The following is a 22,965-nucleotide window of genomic DNA, read 5'->3' on the forward strand; positions in this document are numbered from 1 at the left end:
TGGTGGACCATGGGCACAATGCCTCCAAGCCACAGGGGCTTCCTTTAATCAGAGAGACAATTGAAACAAGTGTTCTTTTTTTTCTTCTTTTTTTTTTTTTAAAATACAGCCATTGAAAAGACAACACATTAAGAAACATGTAAACACTGCAGCTGCTTAATTACAAGTTGCACTGCTTGGTTTAGTACCTATGCACTCCCAGGTATGGGGACCTTTAAAGGAGGGGGCGGTCCCTCCTCTCACTTCCACAGTCGCATAGAGAAGTAGAGAATGGGGACAGAGTGAGAGAAAACAGAAGACCTGGCTTGTGCACAGCTCCTGAGAGAATAAAAGCAAATTCTATCTTCTAGTTCTCCCAGAAAAAAAAGTTTAAGATGTTAGGAAAGTTGGAAAATGAATTTGGGTTATCAGTTGGGAGGCAGAGGAACTTTCTAGTTAGAATACCAGCTGTTATGGGAGGCACACTAGAGCCTAATCTCATGATCTGGAAAAGACAAGGAGCACACAATCTGCCTCCCCCATATCCTTAAACTCCAAACTTGATATTCCAGGGGCAGCTGGATGGGTGATTCTCTTCCCATGAGATTGTCCGTCGCACCTGAACTCGGGGTCCAGCATGTGGGGGAGCCACCTTACCTTCTGTGGTTCTGCTGTCCCCAGTCAACCTCTAGTGTCATCCCAGTGTCTTCTCCCCCCCCGTCTCAGTCCTGACCCATGAGCCCTGCCCAGTCAGAGGCCCACGACTACACTGATTTCTGAGGAAAAGAGGAGTCCCCATTTTCCACACTAAAAGATGACAAAGGAACAAAACTCCCTGCTTTCCAAACTATAGAGAACTCAGACCCATAGATATTGGACTTATTGGCCAATGGGGTCTGCCTGAAGGGAAGGAAGGCCAATAGGTCATTTCCAGATGAGGCAGAAAAGGATGTCAACACCTTTACTCCAATAGGCCCGAGCACAGTGCAACAGAGGGAAGGTCCCCTTTCCTTTCATGTAACAAGAATACCCACAAGAGTTTCTGTATGTTTTTAAACAAAAACATCAATGGTCCTAAAGTCTGGTCAGCCAACTGGTGAAGGTGAAGACATAATTTGGCAAGCAGAATTATTCTGAAGTTGTGTAGCAGAGTCTTCTGCTGAGGCTCTCCTCTCCCTCCTGAAACTCAGAGAATGAAGGGGCATGGGTGACAGTAAGAACAAAACTTACAAGCCCTACTTCCCACAAATTAAATGAAGGGAGAGCAAGGAGTGATGAGGATCCATTCTTAGGGAAGCAAAGAGATCGAGGCCTTCCCGGGATCTCTTAAAGGAAACACATGCCCTTATTTGGGCTTGCTGTGGCACACAGCAGTATCCTAGAGCCACCCAGCCCTCAGGGCTGGAGACTGCAGTCATGGGGTGCAGGCAGACTGCAACCACACATAGTCACCATATTTCTGGCTTGGCCTCTTATATCCAACACTGCTGCCATCCATGCATGACACTAACCCCAGGTGTCTCTGTGCCCAGAATTTCTCACAGGTGAGGGGACAACAGCCAAAGGCCCTTCCACAAGCTTCTGTTCCAGGACGTTACTGACAAGAGTCCGTAGAAGATGGAGAAGGGAGGTGCTTGGGTCCCAGCAGTGAGAGAAAGGCCAGAAAGGAGGTGGCTTGTGGAAGCGTCAAAGCACCACATCCAAGACTCCCAAAGAGGTAGCTTCCTGATCTTGAGTCTCCCTGCTGCCATTTAGGATGGGGAAGGACCAGCTTCTTTGGCCACTACCTCAGACACAGCAGAGGGGAGAATAAGGTAGGACTACCCCCTGGCCCCGCTGGCAGTTCAGAATCCCAGGGACATGCTCAGATCCTGTATCAGGAAGCTCAGAGAACCAGGATCCAAGGATGCCTACTCTTTGCTCCCCTGCAAGATGTGAGGCAGCCCCCCATGGAAGGCCTCAACAAAAGGCTCTTTTCCCCAGAGAGACCAGCTACCAGAATGCTACCTCTCCCTGTTCTCACATCAGCCGCAGAATCTCAAGGAGACTGCCTCCCAACCCAAGCCCCTTAGGTTCTTCAGAAAAAAAGAATTTAAGTCAAAACATGATTTGTTTTCAGGTTGCAAGTAACGGGTCAGTTGAACATCACACCGTCCTCCCCTCCCCCAGCCGCTGGTGTTTGGTAGACGGGGGTGCTGGGTGGAAGCCCAGCAGCTTCTTGGCCCTGGGGGCCTACTGCCTGCTGTTGTTGTCAGACAGCTGGCTGGGGGTCCGCATCTCACCCAGGGAGGTTGTGCCTTCGAAGCGCTGTGAGGCAATGGCTGCCTGATGGGACATGCTCTTCCGTACAATGTCACCCTTCCGCCACAACACCACTTCCTGCAGAATTGGGAGAAGGAGGTGACATGATATCTTGAGAGGGAGGCATGAGGGTGGGGTTCCCAGAGGCTCTAACTTTCTCCCAGGAATCTTAGCAAAACCTCCTCTGCTCCTCTCTCACCAAAGATAGCCACTGTCCACACCACCAAGGGCTCCTTCTGGTACGGGCAGGAAGGGCAGAGTGGTCACTGGCCTTGGGCCTGCGAAAGCGAATTTGAGGTGTCAAGTAGGGACCCTCATTCTTGTCATGGGATTCCCTCTCAGTGAACCAACAAGTGGCACAGAGACTAATAAACTCTCTCCCCTATACCACTCCACTTAATCCATCAGAAATGGAACCTGATCTTCACAGGGATGATGCCCTTCCTGTGCTGGCTCTAGGGCAGCCAGGGGTCTCAGGGAGGTACCTGGGCCTCACCTGCTGTTTGAAGTAGCGTCGTTCCTCCTCGTCTATCAGCACCAGGTTGAGGTAATAGCGCACGGAAAACTTCTTGTTGATGTCCCGCATGGTGGGGGTGAGCTCGTAGCCCGCCAGGAAGAGCCGGATCGGGATGGACTCTCCTGGAAGGGCCAGGCAGAAGTCAGAGCAAAGGGCAAAGTGACCCACCCTACCTTACACCAAGTCGCTCTCTGCCCACAGCAAGGGAGGCGCCACCTAAGCGTGTCATGGCACACTCAAGGGAATGCTTCTAGCCTTTGGGAAGTTGCATTCTGTGGCTCAGTGATCTTCTGAAGCAAAAACGTGACTCTGCAATTCGATTCCAGGTCCTGTTGCATCTTCTCTCACTGTTCCAACATAGAGACCAGTGAGTATGAACAGCACAGGATACTACTGCTAAGCATCTTTTGATTATATGTAATGTGTCTAGTTGTTGTGTTTTAACAGGCCAATTGCCAAGCCCCAGCTAACTCATCATGTCAGTCAGCAATTTCAATGCCACCTTCCTCCAACCTAAATGGTGTATGCCCCGCAAAACACATCCCACTCTAAGATGGATAAACAGGGTGGTATAGTGATCTGAAAAAGAGAAAATCCTCATTCTGGTCCCAGTTCTCCATTAACCAGTTGTATGACTTCTGTGTAAGTCCATTGCTTTCTCTGGACCCTAATTTTCTCATGTGGAAAATTGTGGAATCAGACTACATGATATTTTAGGTCCCTTCCAGCTCTAACACTGTGCCTTTCCTAATTTAAGAGAAATGAAATTAGGACAGTAATTCTACTGAGAAAGGCCAAACTTATAACGTAGCCTAAGCTAAATATAAATGCACTTTTAATTATCTACTGTTTTGTCTTATTTCTCAGGGGAAATGACAAGTGGGTTTACTTGTACAGCTGGTGAAAAAAATGGAACATGCAGAGAGTCAGGAGAGTTCAGTCCTATCCCCCCGCAAGGACCTAGAATGATGATGCCCAAGAATCGGCTGTCATTGTCCCCTCCTTCCACATGGAAGACATGTAGGAATAAACTGAATAAAACCTTGGCATCACCAAGCACTTCTAAATGAAAAAATTAATTCTTCATCATCAATGGCTGCAGGGCCAGAAGAACATAAATGATTGCTACTCCCAAATAATCACAGACTCCCCAAATAACAAAGCTTGCAACTTCATTCACTCCAGATGTAATGTCAGCTCTGGGGTGGGTGGGGCGGAGGCGCACTGTTTCTGTCCCGTTCCTGGTGTGGTCTGTGGCACCTGGTAGTGCTGGATGGAGTATGTGCACTTGGTGAATGAATTCAGAGAATAAGTCATTTCACAAGAGCTAGAACTAAGGAACAAAAATGATTATTCTGCATTAATATCTTGCTCCCTAGTAGCAAAGAATGTCAGTAGGTAAAATGTGCAAACTATCTGCTAAACCAGTACTTTTCAAGCTTTTGTTGTTGTTGTTGTTGTTGTTGTTGTTGTTTTTAAGACGTGTAACTCTTAAGATGAAATCTCCAGTACAAGCTCAATGTGCAAACGAGGCCAAGGTGGAGCTCTTCTGGGTGAAGGTAGAGAAGGAGCTTGGAGTTCCATATACCCAGCCCTTCTTTTCCTCTTTATTGGGATCCACAATAAACAATTAGAGATGAGAAATTATAGGTGAATGGGCAATCTTACTTTAGCAGTATAACCACCCCAGGCCCCTCCATAATTCCATGCTGGGCCTGGGAGAACAGGGGAGGTGGCTGTGGGCTTGGGGGCCAGGATGCTCACCTCTCACGGGCGCCCCATCCATGATCTCATACTTGGCTATCGTGTCGTTTTCATGGTACACATTGGGGCCTGTGCCCGTCGTTTCCCGCTTGATGATATCTATCTCCATGTGCTTGATTTTGATTCTCACCAACAGGAAGTAGATCTTCCCTACAATGACATCTTTCAAGTGGTATCTGGGGAAGAGAAAGCACAGAAAACAAGATGTGTGTACAGCAGCTGACCTGTGCACATTTCCAGGCCTTCTGGGTTTCAGGACAGGGGCGCCGCCATACAGGCTGGCTAAAGATGGGGAGTCACGGTGCACACTCACTCATATTTTCACCACAACTGCCACTGCAGAATGATTTCCCACTATGCTCTTTACTTGAATCACAGTAGTCCCTATCCCTTCCATTCTTCCGTATGTAAGCACAGGACATCTTTCCTGCATGTTATATGCTCATCTGATCTATCTCCCCAGTGCTTTAATTCTGTTTATGCCTTGTGTATTTGTGTATGTGTTGTCTTAGATGTCCTGATGTATGGGAGTCCAGCCCCACAAATACAGGAACCAGGTCTTGCTCTCTGTCTCTGAACTCCACAAGACGTCTTTTGGGAAGTCGGCCTTGGTGGCCTGCAGCAAGCAGCTTCGTCTGCTATGGATGTGACAGGCCAGGGCATGCATACTGCTCCATGGGCACCTTCTCTCTGGGCCCTATTGACATGGTGTGTGCTCTGTGAGCTGTTGTGAATTCGGCCATGCTGCACGATGCTTTCTGACCTTTCAAACTTTTGAGTCAGTCTGTAGTACCAGTGGTCTGTGTGTGCACATGCAGGCAGAGGGGAAAATCTTCAAACCTGAAGCTCAGAATCATGGATGTAAGTATTGGCAGGGACTTTAGAATTCAACCTCCTTATATTACAGGTGAAGAAAAGAAAGTTCAAAGAAGATAGAACCCCTATCTTGAACCCCTGGTTCAAACCTGCACCAGATTTGAGTAGGGGACAGACACAGGGTGTAAGCCCAGGTGCCTAATTTCTAGGCTTGTCTTCTCCCCTATTTCATTCTGCCTTTCTGCTTACAGTCTAACTGGAAAGACTGCAGACACTCTCAGTAGATAACCTAAGAACACTTACAAAAGCAGCACGTAGGCCACTCCCAGCATTTTAGAAGGAATGCTGAGAGATCATAGATTCTAGGGGTTTTCAAATTTTGAAAAACTAAACATTTTTCTTCTAAATCTTTTTTAATGTTTATTTTTGAGAGAGAGAGAGAGATAGAACACGAGAGGGGGAGGGGAAAAGAGAGAGGGAGACACAGAATCCGAAGCAAGCTCCAGGCTCTGAGCTGTCAGCACAGAGCCCAACATGGGGCTCAAACCCATGAATCTTGAGATCCTGACCTGAACTGAAGCTGGACTCTCAACTGAGCTACACAGGTGCCCCTGGAAATTCCTTTATTCTCAATGAAATCCTACATGGAAGCACTAAAATGTGAAAAACATGAAAGTATCACTCCTTTGGAGGGCCTAGAACCCTGGTTCCTGGCTCTTTTTTCACTTCATCCTTTCTGTATGTGTTTGAAACCCATTATCCTGATCCAGGACTCCAGTTTTCAGGTGAGAAACCTGAGGCATAAAAGTGTTACCTGCTAATCTTACCCCAAGGGCAATCCTTAAGGGCAGAATGGGATTAGGCTCTCCATTAGACTGCTTTTGCACAGCACAGCCTGCTGAGAGGGCAGGACAGGTCTGAACACCCAGTTCTTGATATTATGAAATAGACTCCCTGAAGTGCCTTTCACATACCATGCTTGGTCCTGAACATATTGCTGACTGACAGCTATTTTGAGCTCTACAAGGTAGCACTGCCTGCCAACTACCCCTTTTACCAGGTGGCTGGAGCACTGGTGGGCATGCACTTTTGGTGGCTCCTTTCCAGAAGGCCCAAAGAGCCCTGAGACTGTGAGGAGAAAGTGGAAGAAGGCTGTTTCCTTACATGTCCTTGCCTGGGGCAGATCAACACCCCCTCCCAGCTCGCCTCACCCCATTCCATAGGTGGGACCAGCCAAGCAGGGCCCATTCTGGGTCACAAGTGGTTCCAGGCCAGAGGGCAGGGGAAAAAAATATGCCTTTCCCTCACCCCTGTTCTAGGAACCATGTATGTTGCTAGTTTTTTAAAAAGCCCTGTTCCTCTCCCTTCACAGGAGAGCCAATTGGCTCAACAACACCCCCCTGCCTCCCCCCGACAACCCTGTTGCTCTTGAAAACTGGGTCTGATGTGAGGGTCTCCCTAGTGAGAACCCTAGTTAGAGACTCTAATTTCTTTTTTTAGCTCTCTGTGAATAGAATACACTTTTACTTTGCATGTTTGATTTTCAAACGTTTTCAGGAATGTATATACTGAAAAGAAAGATGTCTGTGGTACATTTTTGAAGTGTCAGTAAGTTTTGTGATTTACAAGCACTTAAATAGTTTCACGTTCAGACAGCAAACACAGTTTAAAATAGACATGGCTTCCCAACTTGCCAGCTAAAATTTAAAGACATTTATAAAGAGGTGTTCTTTGCTACAATTCATTTAAGCTCAGGAGGAAGCAACAAACTGTGGCCAGTGTTTGGTTTCTTCACATTGATCTGTAAAGACATATTGTAGATCAGACATAAATGATAACAGGAATGGTATTCTGAGATGCTTCGTGGTCATCAGTAGAAGGCAAGAGCTGTACCAAAACAACCTCAAAGTTTGTCTAGCTTGACTCTGAAAGACAATGCGGGGTATTTGACTTAAATGTACCTTTTTAACTGCAAACAGTTTAGTTTAAGTAGAATGAAGTTTGATTTCCTACTCTATCTACTTTTCACCAGCCTGGCACATATATTCATGGTACCATGTCAGTGAACACGTCACTTCAAGCCAGCCAAGGCCAGGACTCCACCAGCTTGCGTTCTCATTAAGTACTATCTTATTAACCTCCCTCAATAGTTCACAACCATGAGGCCCCAGATACTTACTTGGACTTATTATACTCAAACTCAATGTGCAGGCAGTCCTCAATCCCAACCTCCATCTTGATGGAAGAGTTCAGCTCTGGATATGTGCTGAGTGTATGAACTACAATGTCCATCTCTTTGACAACATCATTGAGACGGCGGCTGATGGTGGCTCGAAGGAAATACCTATAGGAGAGAGACGTATTGTGAACACTTCTGGTTTCTAGATGCTGCCTTGATTTACTCACCAAACAGGGCCACTGGAGAAAAGCCCTTACGGTGGTTCACCTTTGGGGCTTTGTATTCCTTTGAGAATTTACCTCAGTGGACCCTTCTCCCGGAAAAACAAACAAACAAACAAACAAACAAACAAACAAACAAAACAAACAAAAATGAACATATGCACTTATAACATGAAATTTTCTAATTATAGCTCCAGGGAGTTCAAAGACCTTCCCTCAAATCCCTTTTCAAGCCCATCCTCTGAGCTGAGAACACTGCCCTAAATAAAAATGGTTTCTGTTTTATATGCCTATAGCAAGTTATCCTATGCCTTTCATGCTCCTTACCACTGCCTACCATGTATATTTGTGTATGGGTTTTACTTCTTCAACTAACTCCTGGCTCTTCAGGCACAGGGATTTGTCTTACACTCTTCTATTTGCATGCCTGTTTACTTAACAATATTCAATCAATAAGCATTTTTCAAGTCCCTCGAGTTAAATGGGAGAAATAGGGAATGGAGAAAGTAAGTCAGCTCTTCATTCAGCAAACGTTTATTGTTTGGCACAGGATGAATAAGATATAGTCTCATGGGAAGCTCACGGTCCACTGGGGAGGGTGGGTCAACAAACAGAAAAATTAGAACACAGAGCAAGTGCTAAATCAGATAGAGGAATCAAGTGCTAGAGAGAGAGAAAAGGGCACTCAGGCAGAGCAGACCTTACAAGTAAAGCAGCAGAGGTGGGAGAGGTCCTGAACAAAGATAGTCTCTGGCTGAACTGTGGATCCTTGGGGAGGTGTTGCTGCAGTAGGAGACAAGTAGAGAAGAACAGAGAGACATGGCCCCTGAAGGGCTTAGTAAGCCAAGCCTGACCTCTCCAGTCAGCCACCCTAGTGCAGCCGATCCCCAGCATCCGTGTCCCCTGGACTTACTTTGTGCTAATACCCAGTGAATGAACACCCTTTTAATATCTTCTTCTAAAATAAACTTAGTTAATCTACATCACCTGTCAACTGTTCCTGGAGAAAACTGCTAACCAGATCGACTGCACATTTAAGCTACTCTCCTCTGTGTGGCCCTAACTGATGCTTGGCAACCCTTTTATTCATCTCAGTAACTTCTGCCACATTCCCCAAGACTTATTTGTCCCTAACCCTTTTCTAATTGTTCAGGCTTTCAAGCCTCCTCTCCCCTTCTCTGTGGGATTCACAGCTTTTACTCTACTGAGAAGAGGAAGGCCTTCCAAGTCAAGATTTCTAATTCTCTCCCTTCTCTGCTTTGTGCTGTGTCTAACTTAGGGCTTAAATGTGCATCTGTATCTTTGCTCCTTTCCTCCTTCCAACGGCACCTCGGTCTCTCAAGACCTTTCTCCTCCTCCATCAGGCAGAATGATTTTCACTCTGGGTGCACATTATAATCACCCGGGGGGGGGGGGGGCAGCTTCCAAAATCCTGATGCCCAGGCAGAGCTGACATGTAACTGCTCCACAGAGGGACATAGGCATCAACATTTTTTAAAACCACCCAGGTGATTCTAATACAGGAGCCTTGGTGGAGAACCACTGTCTGGTATTTTGACTCTTCAAGTTTTCCAATTTTCTCAACATATTGAATCTCTCTCCAATAAAGTCCTCCTTCTTTGAGTTTATACAAAGTCCCAATCTCATCAATTCCCCAACATTCCAGGTCTTACACTCTTGACCATTCTTCTGGAACAGCTGTCACTGAGGGGTCCTGTTCTAACTACTGCAGCTTCTTTCCAGTCACTACTACTCACCCCGGCTTCTGTCTCCACCACCAGAAACTGTCCTCCTGAAGGTAACACATGGTCCCCTAGTTTCTAAATCCAGCGGTCTTTTCTTTTAGCTTGTTTCTACACTGGAGTGTATAATACTTCCTCCTCTTCCTTGAAATGCTCTTCCTATAGTTCCACAAGAGGGCTTTACCCTGCTTCTCTCCCCACCCCACCCTCTTATCCCCCCACCAAATGCCCCAGTAGATCCTGCCCGGGCTCTTCTCCCTCAGCTCTCCTTCTTGAAAAATGTACCAGCTTTTACCCCTGAGCAGAGGGCTCCCAACAGTGCATTTCTCTGTCCTGAGTGCCAGGCTTGCATTTCCAACTGTCTAGTGAACTTTCACACATTCTGCCAGTGCTGCAGGCTTTAAAATTGGATGAATCATTTAAAATATAAATCATCTCTTCTTCCTGATAGCCATATGTTTGCATCTCCACTCACTGGTCAATTCTATTGATATCTATTAAATTCCTCATTTTCTGCCTGGTCCCATTGTGTCTACTAAGGTAAGATGCTTAGGAAGAACCTCATACTAGCCTTCTAACAATTTTGTCTCTGCACCATTCATCAAATAGTGTGGGTTGACTTTAAACTAATTGTCCAAAAGAACCACTCCCTCAACCAAATATAAAGAAAGAGGAGTCCAGAATGATCTTTTCATGTTTTCCCTCTGCTGGTAAGATAAAAGCCCTTAATCTGGAACTGAAATTTATAAACTTCCCTTAACTAATTTTCTCTTCTTGACCTCCTCTCTTTCTCAACATGAATCCTGAAGTCTTCATCTAATTGGACAGCAACACTTTTTTCTCTTTTATTCATTTTGTGTGTGCATGTGTGTGGTAAAATACAGAAGGGATTTAGCGTATGCCACTCCAAAATATGCCACTCTGGTATAGGATTATGTACAGCAATAAGAAGCAGACACAAGAAAAACTCTCTGCCCTCCTCACTCTCTAGCAGGAAGAGCAGAACATTCTTAATCATCAGAGACAACTGTTATCAGCCCAGAGACTGCACTAGAGAAATCTACATAACAAATCTTACTAAACAAACTCTTACTTTCCATTTGTTTCCCCCATATATTTACCTTCCCAGAATTTGTTGCCCCTAAAAGCTCAAAGTCCCTTTCCTTTGTTTCGTCATTTCTCTGTGAAATTATTATTCTGTTAAGATGCTCATGTAAGCTCCGAGTTCTAACCACCCCGTTGCATGACCAATCGCTGTGTGTATGCACAATGCACATGTGAATCAACTGGTCTGCTTTTCTCTTGCTAGCCTGTCTTCTGTCAGTCTGATTTGCAGAACCTCAGCCAGTCGACCTAAGATCGAAAAAGGGAAAAAACCCTTTTCCTCCCCTACAATATATACAACAAAATTTAACATTTTAATCATACTTCAGTGGCATTAAGCACATTCACATTGTTGTGAAATCATACAGTATTTGTCTTTCTATGCTGGCTGATTTCACTTAGCATAAGGTTTTCAAGGTTCATCCATGTTGTAGCATATGACAGGATTTTCTTCCTTTTTTAGAGCTGAATAATATTCCACTGTATGTGTATCCATTTATCTGCTGATGGAACTTACATTGGTCCACCTGGCTATTGTGAACAATCTGCTATGAGTGTGGGTGTACACTGATGTTTGAGCCCTTGCTTTCACTTCTTTTGGGTGTGTACCCATGAATGGAATTCCTGGATCATATGATAATCCTATTTTTCATATTCTGAAGTATCACCACTCTTTTCAACATCTTTATTTCTGACTTAAAAACATTTAAGAGCAATCCACTGAAAATACTAAATTAAATAATAGTAAGTCCCACAGGCAAGTTTAGGTGACAACTAGACAGGCTACTGTTGTAGCCTTTTCTGAATGCAATTAGGAAATACTGTCTTTAGTTTGGGTAACGTCAGTGTTTAGACCTCTCTGCAAAGATTGAAAAAGAAGAGCCTACAATCACTCTTCTGACAGAAGAGGGGAGACCAGGGAGACAGAAGGAGAAGAAAGGTCCTGCTGTAGTCCGCACCATCCGAAAACCAGGCCTTGAGGTGATAAAGATGAGCTGATCTTAAGGTGGCATCAAACCCGGAGCCAGGTGTCCAGAGTGATGGAGGAAGTTGGCTTTAGCCCAGTAACTTCACATAATCTCAAGTTACATCCAAGAGTCTAGAGCTGCTCTGGATTTTTTAATTTAAAAAAAATTTTTTTTAATGTTTATTTTTGAGAGAGAGAGAGAGACAGACAGACAGAGGGTGAGCAGGAGAGGGGCAGAGAGAAAGGGAGACACAGAATCTGAAACAGGCTCCAAGCTCTGAGCTGTCAGCACAGAGCCCCAATGTGGGGCTCAAACCCACGGACCATGAGATCATGACCTGAGCTGAGGTTAGATGCTTAACCAACTGAGCCACCCAGGCGCCCCCTGGATTTTTTTTTTTTTTTTTTACCCAAGAGGCCCCTGGAATCAGTCCCTATCCTCAGAAACCAGAAGAATAAAAACAGTCCCATGTACTTAAATTGTGTTTATTAAATTTTTTGAAAATCTGTGTTATGTTTTATTCTCCTGTCACCCCAAAAGGTGGAGGACACACCTAGAACTAGAATCCAAATCTATTACCTACTTTTCAAGCAAGAGCTCAGGATCCCACTGCTGCTGTGTGGCAGAGCTGGACTGAGGATTCGCAGGTCCTGATGTGCAGCCCATGGTGTGCTTGGATACAGCTCATCCCAGTGTATGAAAGCTGACTATTCAGTTTTCAGGAATTTTATAAACTGGTTGTTAAATATAGCAATTTTTAAACATTATCTAAACTTGGGGTGCCTGGGTGGCTCAGTCGATTGGGCGTCTGACTCGGCTCAGGTCATGATCTTGTGGTCTGTGAGTTTGAGCCCCATATTGGGCTCTGTGCTGACAGCTCAGAGCCTGGAGCCTGCTTCGGATTCTGTGTCTCCCTCTCTCTTTGCCCTTCCCTCCCTCCCTCCCTCCTTCTCTCTCCCTCTCTCTCTCTCAAAAATAAACATAAATTAAAAAAAACCTAAATTACCTAAACTTAAATGGATTCTATTAAAAACAAAGGTAATACATACTCAAAACTCATTGCTTCTTAATAATCTTGCTACAGTTTACCGATTTTGTCTGCTTTTAGGAGAATTAAAATCTAGTGTCTGACAGTAATGCTATGTAAAGGTGATTACCATACATCTCTCCCCAACTCTGTAATCAGGCACCTCAGGTTGGGAGCTTGAAATTGGCCACGGTAGGAATATTTACATGACAGAAACTGACAAATGCTATAAACTAGGGCTTCTCCTCCCAGAGAGTCTATTGTTAAACGTTTACCAGCATGCCACTGCTCTCAGTTCTCTTCCTTCTCAATACCTATATAAAAAGACTCAAATGTAGACAGCTTCAGGAGTGAGGTGGGGAAACAGCAGGGACAAGGTGGGGAAACAGCAGGGACAAGGTGGGGAAACAGCAGACACAACTTAACAACTTACCGGAGCTTCACATTCTGGCCTGTGTATGACTCATAGGGCTTCTCCACGTGGGTGAATTCAAAGTCGAAGGCCTGTGATTGGCTAATTTCTCCGGGCCGGGCCAAATCCTTCACCAGGGACACGAACTCATGGTGGTTCCCACGGTCATAGTAGAGCTCTGGAGAGAGAGCATCAGCCTCTACAACCGGACCCCAAGCTACACAGGGCTTAACAAGGGGGATCCCAGGCTGCAGGACCCCCGCTTCTGAGAGACCTCTCTCCAAAACAAACTTCCCCGAGCCTTGTTTTTGACTCCTTTTCTTTTCCTAATCCCGCTCTTGCACTGCATTCTCCATATGCTGGTCTCCTTCTCTCCCCACTTTCCAAACACTCGGTTTTATATAGAGAAATTCTGTGGCACAGTAAAAACCCAATATAACTCTGCTCTAGCACATCAGGCTGGTACTTTAAGAGATATATCGGGGGAACCGGTAACAAAAACACCACACTGTTTTAAAAACATTTCTAAAACTGTTTCTTACTTTTGAAAGCATATTCATAGTTATTTAATCCTATCTTCCTTGCAATAATCTTCTGAAGTATCTAGGACAGGCCTTGTCACCCATTTAACAGAGACAGAAACTGAGACATAGCATGGTTAAATGATTGGCTTAGAATCTCAGAGTTGGCTGCAAAGCTGAGATTAGAGATCTCCTGCTAGAATGAATCTGTTTTTATGACCTGGTACAATGGGAGTAATAACATAACCCACTTCATAAGGTTCTATAAGAATTAGAGGAAGTAATGCAGGTAAAGGACTCAGAATAGTACCCAATAGATAGTAAATACTCAAAACATATTAGCTGCTGGCTGCTACTATCCCTCAAGGGAATCCATGTGGCCAATTTGACGCAGAAGTTTTAATGTTATTCCCTCCATCTAAATCAGGGGTTCCTCTACTTCAGGGAGTGCCAAAATCACTTGGAGAGTTTGTTAAAACCAGATTGCTCAGCCTCACTTCTAGTGTCTGGGGTGAGGCCCAAGAATATGCATTTCTAACAAGCCCTCAGGGGATGCTAGTACTGCTGGTCCAGGGACCACACTTTGAGAAGCAGCACTGCTCTAAATTCATCCTCCTCTAGAAATAGTTCTGGCATTCGAGTCTTAATTATAAGTTCATGTTATCAATTTATCCTATATTATTTTGTACCTATTTGTACTTTTCTATTTGAGGATACTCTATATGCATGGTCTTTAGAGATAAGGCCTATATCCCCAGGTTCCTGGCACCTCCTCAGTACCTGGCTGTGCAGAGGGGACACTTAATACTGACTATGAGTATATATGGCCACATTACCAAGGTACCACATCTCAAGCATTTCTGGGCCCCGGTCCTATGTGAGGCTACAAACTGTGATAGGGCAGACCAACTGGGAACATGGAGCAGGTGGAGTACACTCACTCCTTCTGCTATTGGCTGCTTGGGGATAAAGAAACAGGTCCATGGAGAGGAGTGTCTGGGACAACCGCCTACCAAACCAGCTCCCATATCTCCAGAGCACAGCAGGTAATCTCTCTCAGGGATAACCAGAGCATCAGGGCAGTGGGGCAGAGATGCATTTGCTCGGGTCAGCCTCAGACAGCACAAGATGTAAGCCCTGATCAGGACTGAAACTTTGGGCCCAAGAAATGCAGTGTCCAGCCCTGCCCCAGGGGAGAACCATGCCCAGAAAGAGAAAATGGTTTCAAGCAGTGCTTTCAGTCTGAGTGCAAAATCAACCCCTTGCTGCCCGAGGAGCTGGTTCTGACAAACCTATTCCATGAGAAGCCTTTCCCCCCCACCCCAGACAAGGAAGCATTCTAAAGCAAAGTGGGCTCTGTCGTTAAGATTTATGCAACTCAGGAAGGTGGCAGCAGCATAATCCCAAACTAGTGCCACTTCTGCATTAATTTACATTGTATTCTGTGATTACAGCTTGCTGCTGATTTCCTATGTAGTTACACTTTGATCCACTTTATATTACAAACAATCCATTATCTCTTCCAAACACTAAATGGAATCAGTAGCAAGTAGCATTCTGGGTGGTGAGTAATACTCCACAAAGTCACTTAATGGGAGATGACACTTACAAACAATAAGGGAAAGGACATGGAAAGGTGAGCAATCCATTGCTAGTTTTAAAATCCAAGAACTGTGCCGCCCCTCCCCCCCCCCCCCATAAATGCAAGGAAGTGCAGTGAGTAGGTGGGAAGAGCCTCGGTGACAAGGGCACCTTCACTTACTCTCCTGGATCTGCTGCTATACAAGTCCTTGTTGATGGTCCTGGAGCCTATGTGGGAACTGACCCCTTAACTGGGGGACCTGGTGTCTTAGCTCCCAAGCACTGGACTCTGCCCATAGTTTCAGGGTACAGAAGCAGGCAAGGTAGAGCCCTAGTATCCATGATCTTTAAATGAGAAATCCCAGAGTCAAGAAAAGGATGGAAAGAGAAGGATGGAAAAATATACAACTGTGATCACAGAGCCCAAAGGCAACATGAGAAACAGAACAGAGAAGGACCTGAGAGCGTTCAGAGAACATGCAGACTGCCAGCATCTGGGGATCCTAGCAACATTCTGCCTGGCCCAGCAAGGGCACCTGGCTGTGGCCACCTTTGGTAAGAGAGGTCCTTCCCTGCATAGTGTCACATTCTCCTTAGTGCTTTTCTCCCTGGACACATGTTAATACTAGCTCCTACATTAATTGTCATGGAACAGTGGCCAGTGTGTAGTCTGAGTGGGGCTGGACTGGGCTTTTTAATTTATAATTTATAAGCCATTTGCAATGCTTTTGCAAACATTGTGGTGCAAAGGGGCAGAAATAGCATCCATACTTCACTATTTGCCAGAAAGTTTTCTCTCACATAAATTAGAACAGAAATCCCAATGCTGTTTTAGCAAGAGGTTTAAGCTGTCAAGAGACTATAAATGGCCTGTATCTATTTCAAAGATGCAGTGACAATTCATCTCTAGTTCTCTCCAAACTCCAAAGCCCTCAGCAACAAGCCATCTCAAGCTAGAAGTAGGAACTGGCCATGTTTTTTGTTGTGGTAACTTCCCTGTCTTGATTGTCTTTCTCAGTCCAATAGGAGGAAGTAACTTTTGTAGTTGGGATGTTTTCATGATGAAACTTGCCACCAACGGATAAGGAGTGAATTTGCCACTTTGGAAGGAAATTGAGCCAGCTTTGCATCACAGGGTCACCATTAGAGATGACCTGAGACCTGCTACAGGGCTGGAACCAGGTCTGGTCCAAGCTTCACGCAGGTCTTAGAAGAAAGTTAAGTCAGCAAGGGCAAAAAGACTTCCAAAGAGCCTTGTCTTCATCCTGATTTTCCCAGCCACTGTTTGCTGACTGGCAATCCAGTCAAGATTCACGCTGGCCACATCCACCCAGATCTCCCAGACACTGGAGCAGTAACAGCCCTGGGCTCCCCATCCCCAGCAAGATACAGCTCTCCAGGGCTCTCTAAGCCCTGCAACAACTCACTACTAGGCTAGAATCAATCCATTTAATCTCAATTGCCTTTTACTTGGCTTTTCATAGCTTAATGAATTAAAATACAGAAAGCCTCTGGAGTTTTTAGAAGTATACACTTAACTAGTACTGATGGGTTCAGATCCATCTAGTGGCATTAATTTTAAAAACTTTTTTAAAAATCCAAATATTGTTTATTTGGCTTTGGAAGACAGGAGTAATCATGTCTGTTCTCCCTTGTAATTTTGACCTTCTAATTACCTTTGGTTTGTTTAACCCCATTAGTCTCCAAGGTGGTCCAGCTCTGCCTTATGTCCTGCGTTAGAGTCCCCCCAAATGAGTGCAGCGGAAAAATGGTCTCTCTTAACAATTAAAAAACTTCCCTCTATGCTCCTTATATACCACACTGCATTCTTCTAAAAATGTAGGGCACCTGTTGGGAGGAGCACTGGGTGTTGTATGGAAACCAATTTGACAATAAATTTCACATTAAAATAAATAAATAAATAAATAAATAAATAAATAAATAAATATTTCATAACATAAAAAAAAAAAAAAATGTAGGCCATTAGCTGTCACAGTGACATGGGAGATGCCCTCACCACACATTTGTTGGTTTTGTTACAACAGACCAAGCCATTGGAAAAAGTATACTAGGTGCAGGAAGAAACCCAATATGTCTCAAAAACTTACTGAAAGTAACAGAAAACATATACAACACAGGTGAATAAATAAGACCTTCTTATACTCTCAAGGGGCACCATTCAAAGTGCAACATCCAAGCAGTTGGTGTAGGACTGAGTGGATCACAACTCATATTTTCTTATACTCAGGGAGAAACCTGCCTCAACTTGGAATAAGAAAATTTGATCAAAGAAACATGCAAAAGCAAGCAAACTGACACCCGTTTTAATGTTTCTGTACCTAGTTCCCTCAGTGAAGATGCTGCGCATGGGTGACTGTCAGTGGGTAAGTCATCTTAGTTCTCAGTGGCCTGGAGTAAGGGCCACACCTAGCTCACCAATGCCTCAGCCACCAGCACCAGCAGGAAACCCTGTCTCGTAACAGTAAGCAGCAAAGCAAATCTGCACTCTCCCTTTCCTTCATTCAAGTAACTCTGGTTTATCTAGGAGGAGTTGGAAGAAAAAATCTGGAACACAGCCTTTGATTCCTAGATCTGACCATGTACCATTAGCAATTATTTATTGAGCACCTACTTTGTGCTAGCCACTGAGACTAGAGATTAGCTACCACACTGGTTTTCAGTGAGGAAGGCCTGTAGAAGAACAGTGGAAGAAAGGCTTAAGTCATCTGGATATCATGTTTGCTGGGGGCTTTCAGAATGAGTATGAGCCTGGGAAGAAGGTCATACCTTGCAGAAAGATTTTCACAAAGGGAAGAGGCCAAGATTCTAAAAGAAACATATTTTAAGGAAGTTACAAGGGTGAGGATGAAAGGTAAGGGAGAGATGAGGCTGGACAGAAAGGCAGGGCCACTCAGGAAGGAGCTGGGTACACTTTTGCCCTTCAACCAATAGAAAGTTGATGAGCAGAATTTTAAGGAGGGGACTGACAATGTCAGAACTGCCTTTTAGAAAGTTCATTCTTACTGAACTGAAAGACAAGAATGAACTGAAAGATGAGGGAGGGAAAGGCAGGAAGGCCAGTTAGGAAGGGGCTGTCAAAAGAGTTACAAAAGGCAGTAGCATTGGCATGGAGAGGAACCACAGAATAGGGACATATCAGAGAGTTGTTGGAGAGCCAGCTGGGCATGTGGGAGGAGTTAGTCTAAGATGGCTTCCAGATTTTTGAGGCTGAATGGACACAGGTGACATAGGCCACAGTGGAGCAAACAGGACAAGAAGCAGGGCTGAGGCTGGAGCACAGAGAGAAAGGGGTTTTGTTTTGGATGTGTTTCAGAGGGACCTATGGGGTATCCAGGTGGAGGTGCCTAGCAGGCAGTTGGAAACACAGGCATGGAACTCAGTAGAGTTCAGGTCAGGACAAAGAAAGAGGTTGGGAATCATCAGAATATAAGAGTGTGGATGAGGCTGCGAGAGCAAGTTATAGAGAAGGGAGAAGAAACAAAAGTTACCCTCTTCCTTTTGGAGGTAGGACCTCCAAAATCAAGACTGAGATAGCAGCTTTTCTAAGTAGGGTCTGGGCAACTATGAGGAATGGGGTCCAAAGAGGTCCAATGCAACAGAAGGCCAAATAGCTGTCTCAGCAAAGACTCTGTGTAGAGTCCCTCTCATAGGTTTTTACTTGCACTAACACACTTTTCAGAAAACAGTGGAAGGCAATGGTGGGGAGACAAACAAGCAGACCAAAGGGGAGGCAAACCTGGTCCAAACATTTCTTATGGATGGTCTGCACAGAAATCAGGGTGACTGCAAGGTAACATGTGTTAAAGGTCTAGTGTCTGGAAACTTCTTGATGAGTCAAGAGAAAATGACAATGATCATCTTAACTCCCTTTTACTGCGTACCTATGATGTGTGCCAAGACCTGCACATCACGTATATTATCTCTGGTCTTCACAAGACCCTAGCAAAGACTGTGCTATTATAAACTGAGCCCTATCTAATTTAAGTCACCCTGTCTGCTTGACCCTTAATCATGTACCAGTCTGTCCTTCAAATGAATACACAGGTGGGACAAATATATATTCATCAGGAGGAAAAAGAAATTAATCATAAAGATAAAAAGGTTAATTATGTAAAGCACTTGATTTTCAAGCTGTGGAACTGTTCCCTGTAAGAAAGGAAGGAGAGAAGGAAAAAAGAAACAAACCCAAGAGACTATGGTTTACAAGAATGCTTTTGAATTAAAATGGAAATCAACAAGGAAGGTGAACAGAGCACAATGATATCAACTTTCTTACTCCAGTACAGTAAAATCTATACTGTATGTCACTCATAGAGCCAGACCAAGGAACTCCACCAAAGCTCCACCCAGTTCATTCATAGTCAAAGATGCAATGAAGGAGAAAACCACGGGACCACAACCTCAGCAAAGTTACTCACTAGCCTCGCTCTGGTGCCCTGAGGTCAGTAGACTGTCAACAAAAATAGATCATACTCTGCATGAAGAAGAATCCCTTGACAGCTCAACATTATTCTCACAAGCTGACTGTTATTGCTGCCTTACAGGTGAAAAAGCTGAGGCCCAGAGAGGGACACAGCTTCCTCAAAGTCACAGGGTTAACACTGCCCACAGTGCTCAGAGGCTTGGAAAGAGTTATCAAGGAAAGATAAAAGGTTGGTAGAAAACCTGGCAGGGCTGCTGTCCTGGCATTCAAGGAGTTAGACAAGACACCAGGCAGGGCAGGCCCAGCAAGCAGCTTCTGCAACTTCCTTTCACTTGAACTAGAGGGAGGCCTTGTCCCCATTCCCCAAGAACAGCTCATGTCACACTGCTGGGTGGGGGACATTCTGATCATCTTTCACGTATTGATGAGGTATCATCACCTGTAGTGATGGTATAAGACATAGAGTGTGCCTGTTTACACTTGTATTACAGAGCCAAAGAATCCATGCAGTAGCTTTAAAACTACTTGAAAATACAGATGCTCAGTAGGCAAGGACTTCTCAACTATCTCATACAATATGCTTAGCATAAAATGCTTTGGATTCACCCCATATACCTAGTGGTCCTTTACTAGATGTGCTTTTACTCTCCACAGGATATAAGGCAATATCTCAAGACATCTTTGTGGGTGCCTTTTAGGGGTGTTTCTGGTATCTGGTGGGTTGAGGCCAGGGTAAATATCCTGCTAAATGTCATGTGACAACAAAGAATTATCAGGCCCAAAATGTCAACAGTACTACTGTTGAGAAACACTATCCAAGCTAGAGGCAGGAAAACAGAGGGCATAAAATTCACTCTCAAGCCCCCTTCAGCTACATAAAAGGCCACTCATATTCTGGATTTAAAATAACAAAAAAGTTTCCTATGTAAAGAGCCAGTATTTGACCTGATTTCATTTTCTTAAATACCAGAGGAAAATACTTCAGCCAGAGCACTATCCACACAGACTCTTTTTCCCAGGATTCCTCCTACTTGTGCCAGTGTTTCCTGCCTCTGTAAAACAGAGAGAACAGATTCTTTGTTGAACTCTCAGGATGTGAGAGAAGTATTTGACGAGCTTTCTCAGGAAGTCCTTAAGAACAGGGTTACACATGCAGAGTGTGTTATATAGGGTATGAATCCTTTGACAGAAGCTTTTTTCAGCCCACAGGAGTATTTACTGTGAATCTACTCCTGACCTAATGACACAGACCATGCATTTCAGAAGTACCTGAGAGTTTTTATTTTTTATTTTATTTTTTTAATGTTTATTTATTTTTGACAGAGAGAGAGAGACGGAGCATGAGCAGGGGAGGGGCAGAGAGAGAGGGAGACACAGAATCGAAAGCAGGCTCCAGGCTCTGAGCTGATAGCACAGAGCCCGATGCGGGGCTCGAACTCACAGACCATGAGATCATGACCTGAGCCGAAGTCGGACGCTCAACCGACTGAGCCACCCAGGTGCCCCTACCTGAGAGTTTTTAAAAACACAAGACTTCAAATAGTCTTAGCATTAGAGACAACCCCACCTTCACTGGCAGCTTCCAAATCTTCTATATTGTTACCGCCTTTTAAAGTCTAGTTTTAATTATTAATAATCATGTTTGAAGATTGTTAGAGCATCGAGAAATTATGATTTTTTTTTTTTTTGAAGGAGAGAGAGAAACAGAGAATGAGTGGGGAAGGGGTAGAGAGAGAGGGAGACAGAATTGAAGCGGGATCCAGGCTCTGAGCTGTTAGCAACCAGAGTCTGATGCTGGGCTTAAACTCGTGAACCGTGACATCATGACCTGAGCCAATGTTGGTCACTTAACCGACTGAGCCACCCAGGCGCCCCGATCATTTAATTTTGGACTTAGAAGGATCATTTCTTTGTAAGAAGAAAATTCGTCAACTGAAAACTAGCATTCTAATAAATCTTAGAAACACTAGCTAAGTAGACAGAAAGACTGAAGACTGCAGAGCTGTTTTCTCAAAACACCCTTCCTTAGCTTTGAGATAACTTTTTTCTATCTCTAACAGAGGGGATCAGAGCTAAGGTGAGACAGGAGAAGGGTGGGGAGCCCTCTCCATCACCACATCTAAAAGGAAAAGTGGGTGGATGGGAGTGAACTTAGTGAGGCACAGAGGACCAACTTAACTTGGATCTGACAGCTGTGGATGTCCAGAAAATGGTAAAAGCAGTACTGGATCAAGGTCTCCCCCTAACAAACCCACCTGGCAGGCTATGGCAGGAGAGCGTCTCACTCGGAAATCCTGGAGGCAGGAAGCAAAGCTGAGCGGCAGTTTGAAGGGACAACTAGAGTATCTCAGGGCAAGGTACCCACAACAATGAGGCTCTCGGCGGGGAGGCTCCCTGTCTTCCTCAGCCACCCCCACCGCCCTCGCGGTGCGCTGTCACTTTTGGCAGGGAAGCCGGCAACGCAGGGGCTGTCGCCGGCGGGCGGGCCTCAGACTGCAGTGGACAAGAGACTCCCACAGGCCTCATCGGAGCTGGGCCCCGAACCACCCCGCTCCCCCCGCCTCCAAGTCGGCGCTCTGGGCCGGCGTACGCGGCCGGGAGGAAGGCCCGGGTGCCCACTCACCGATCTGCCCGATGAACTCGATCTTGATGCCCTGGTGCTCCAGCCGCTTGTTGGGGTTCTTGAGTGCGAGGCTCACCTTCCCGGAGACCGTCTCTCCGTCGTAGAAGAGGAAATATTTCTCCTTCTTCCCATCCTCCGTCTTGTGCTCGGCCCGCTTCCTACTCTCCGCATCATTCAGCAAGATTTCCACCTCCACGCTCTGCCCGAAGCCGAAGAAGCTCATCTCACCGCCGGGCTGGGCCGGGCCGGTCTCGGTAAGACCGCTCCTCTTTGCGGATCAGGGGCCCTAAGCAAAGGCCGGAGGGCTGGACGCGGGACCCAGCTCCGCTGCCAGACGGCGGGCGACTGCACTACTCCCGACTCCACGGGGAGGGGGGAGGGCCGGCTGCAGCGCCCCGGGTACCAGTGCACCGCTGCTCGCCAGTGTCCAGTGAGCCCGAGCCGCCGGCGGCAGTGAGGGGCGAGGGCGGTCAATGCAATTGGAGGGGGGCAGTGCAGATCCCTGGCGTGCGTGGCCACAGCCGCCCACCGGGTGGGGTGCGGCGCTGAGCAGCACAGATAGCCAGCCCTGGCCTCTGGAGGTGCAACGCACCGAGGTGCTTCGGCAGCTTCGGGCGGAGGTGCAGAGGGGGGCGCAGTCTCCAGCCCGGACGCGCTGAAGACACCGCGCGCATGCGCTCGCCTCCGCCTCTATAGCTTTCACCACCCGGCTGCCGGAAGGTGTGCTCACAGCGCATGTGCAGTGGTAGAAAGGGCGGCCGGCCTT

General features: G+C 45.7%; 1 protein-coding gene across 1 annotated transcript; it reads right to left on the reverse strand.

Annotated features, from left to right (window-relative positions):
* VPS26B (VPS26 retromer complex component B) lies at window positions 1–22,877 on the reverse strand. Its single transcript, XM_025928401.2, has 6 exons — window positions 22,200–22,877; window positions 13,052–13,208; window positions 7,557–7,721; window positions 4,562–4,737; window positions 2,777–2,919; window positions 1–2,358 (listed from the first exon to the last, which is right to left on the reverse strand). The coding sequence occupies exons 1-6, from the start codon at window positions 22,420–22,422 to the stop codon at window positions 2,212–2,214; spliced, it is 1,011 nt and encodes a 336-aa protein (XP_025784186.1). The 5' UTR covers window positions 22,423–22,877; the 3' UTR covers window positions 1–2,211.
* Between the last annotated feature and the right edge of the window lie 88 nt (window positions 22,878–22,965).

This window comes from Puma concolor, chromosome D1 (assembly GCF_028749965.1).
Source record: "Puma concolor isolate L17-30 chromosome D1, mPumCon1.1.hap2, whole genome shotgun sequence".
Classification (NCBI taxonomy): domain Eukaryota; kingdom Metazoa; phylum Chordata; class Mammalia; order Carnivora; family Felidae; genus Puma; species Puma concolor.

Coding starts and splice junctions, on each gene's coding strand:
- VPS26B (XM_025928401.2), bottom strand. CDS start 22,422: ATGAGCTTCTTCGGCTTCGGGCAGAGCGTGGAGGTGGAAATCTTGCTG. Junction 2,920..4,561: donor GGATGGGGCGCCCGTGAGAG/GTGAGCATCCTG, acceptor TGGCCCTTCCAG/GAGAGTCCATCCCGATCCGG. Junction 2,359..2,776: donor GACGCTACTTCAAACAGCAG/GTGAGGCCCAGG, acceptor CCAATTCTGCAG/GAAGTGGTGTTGTGGCGGAA.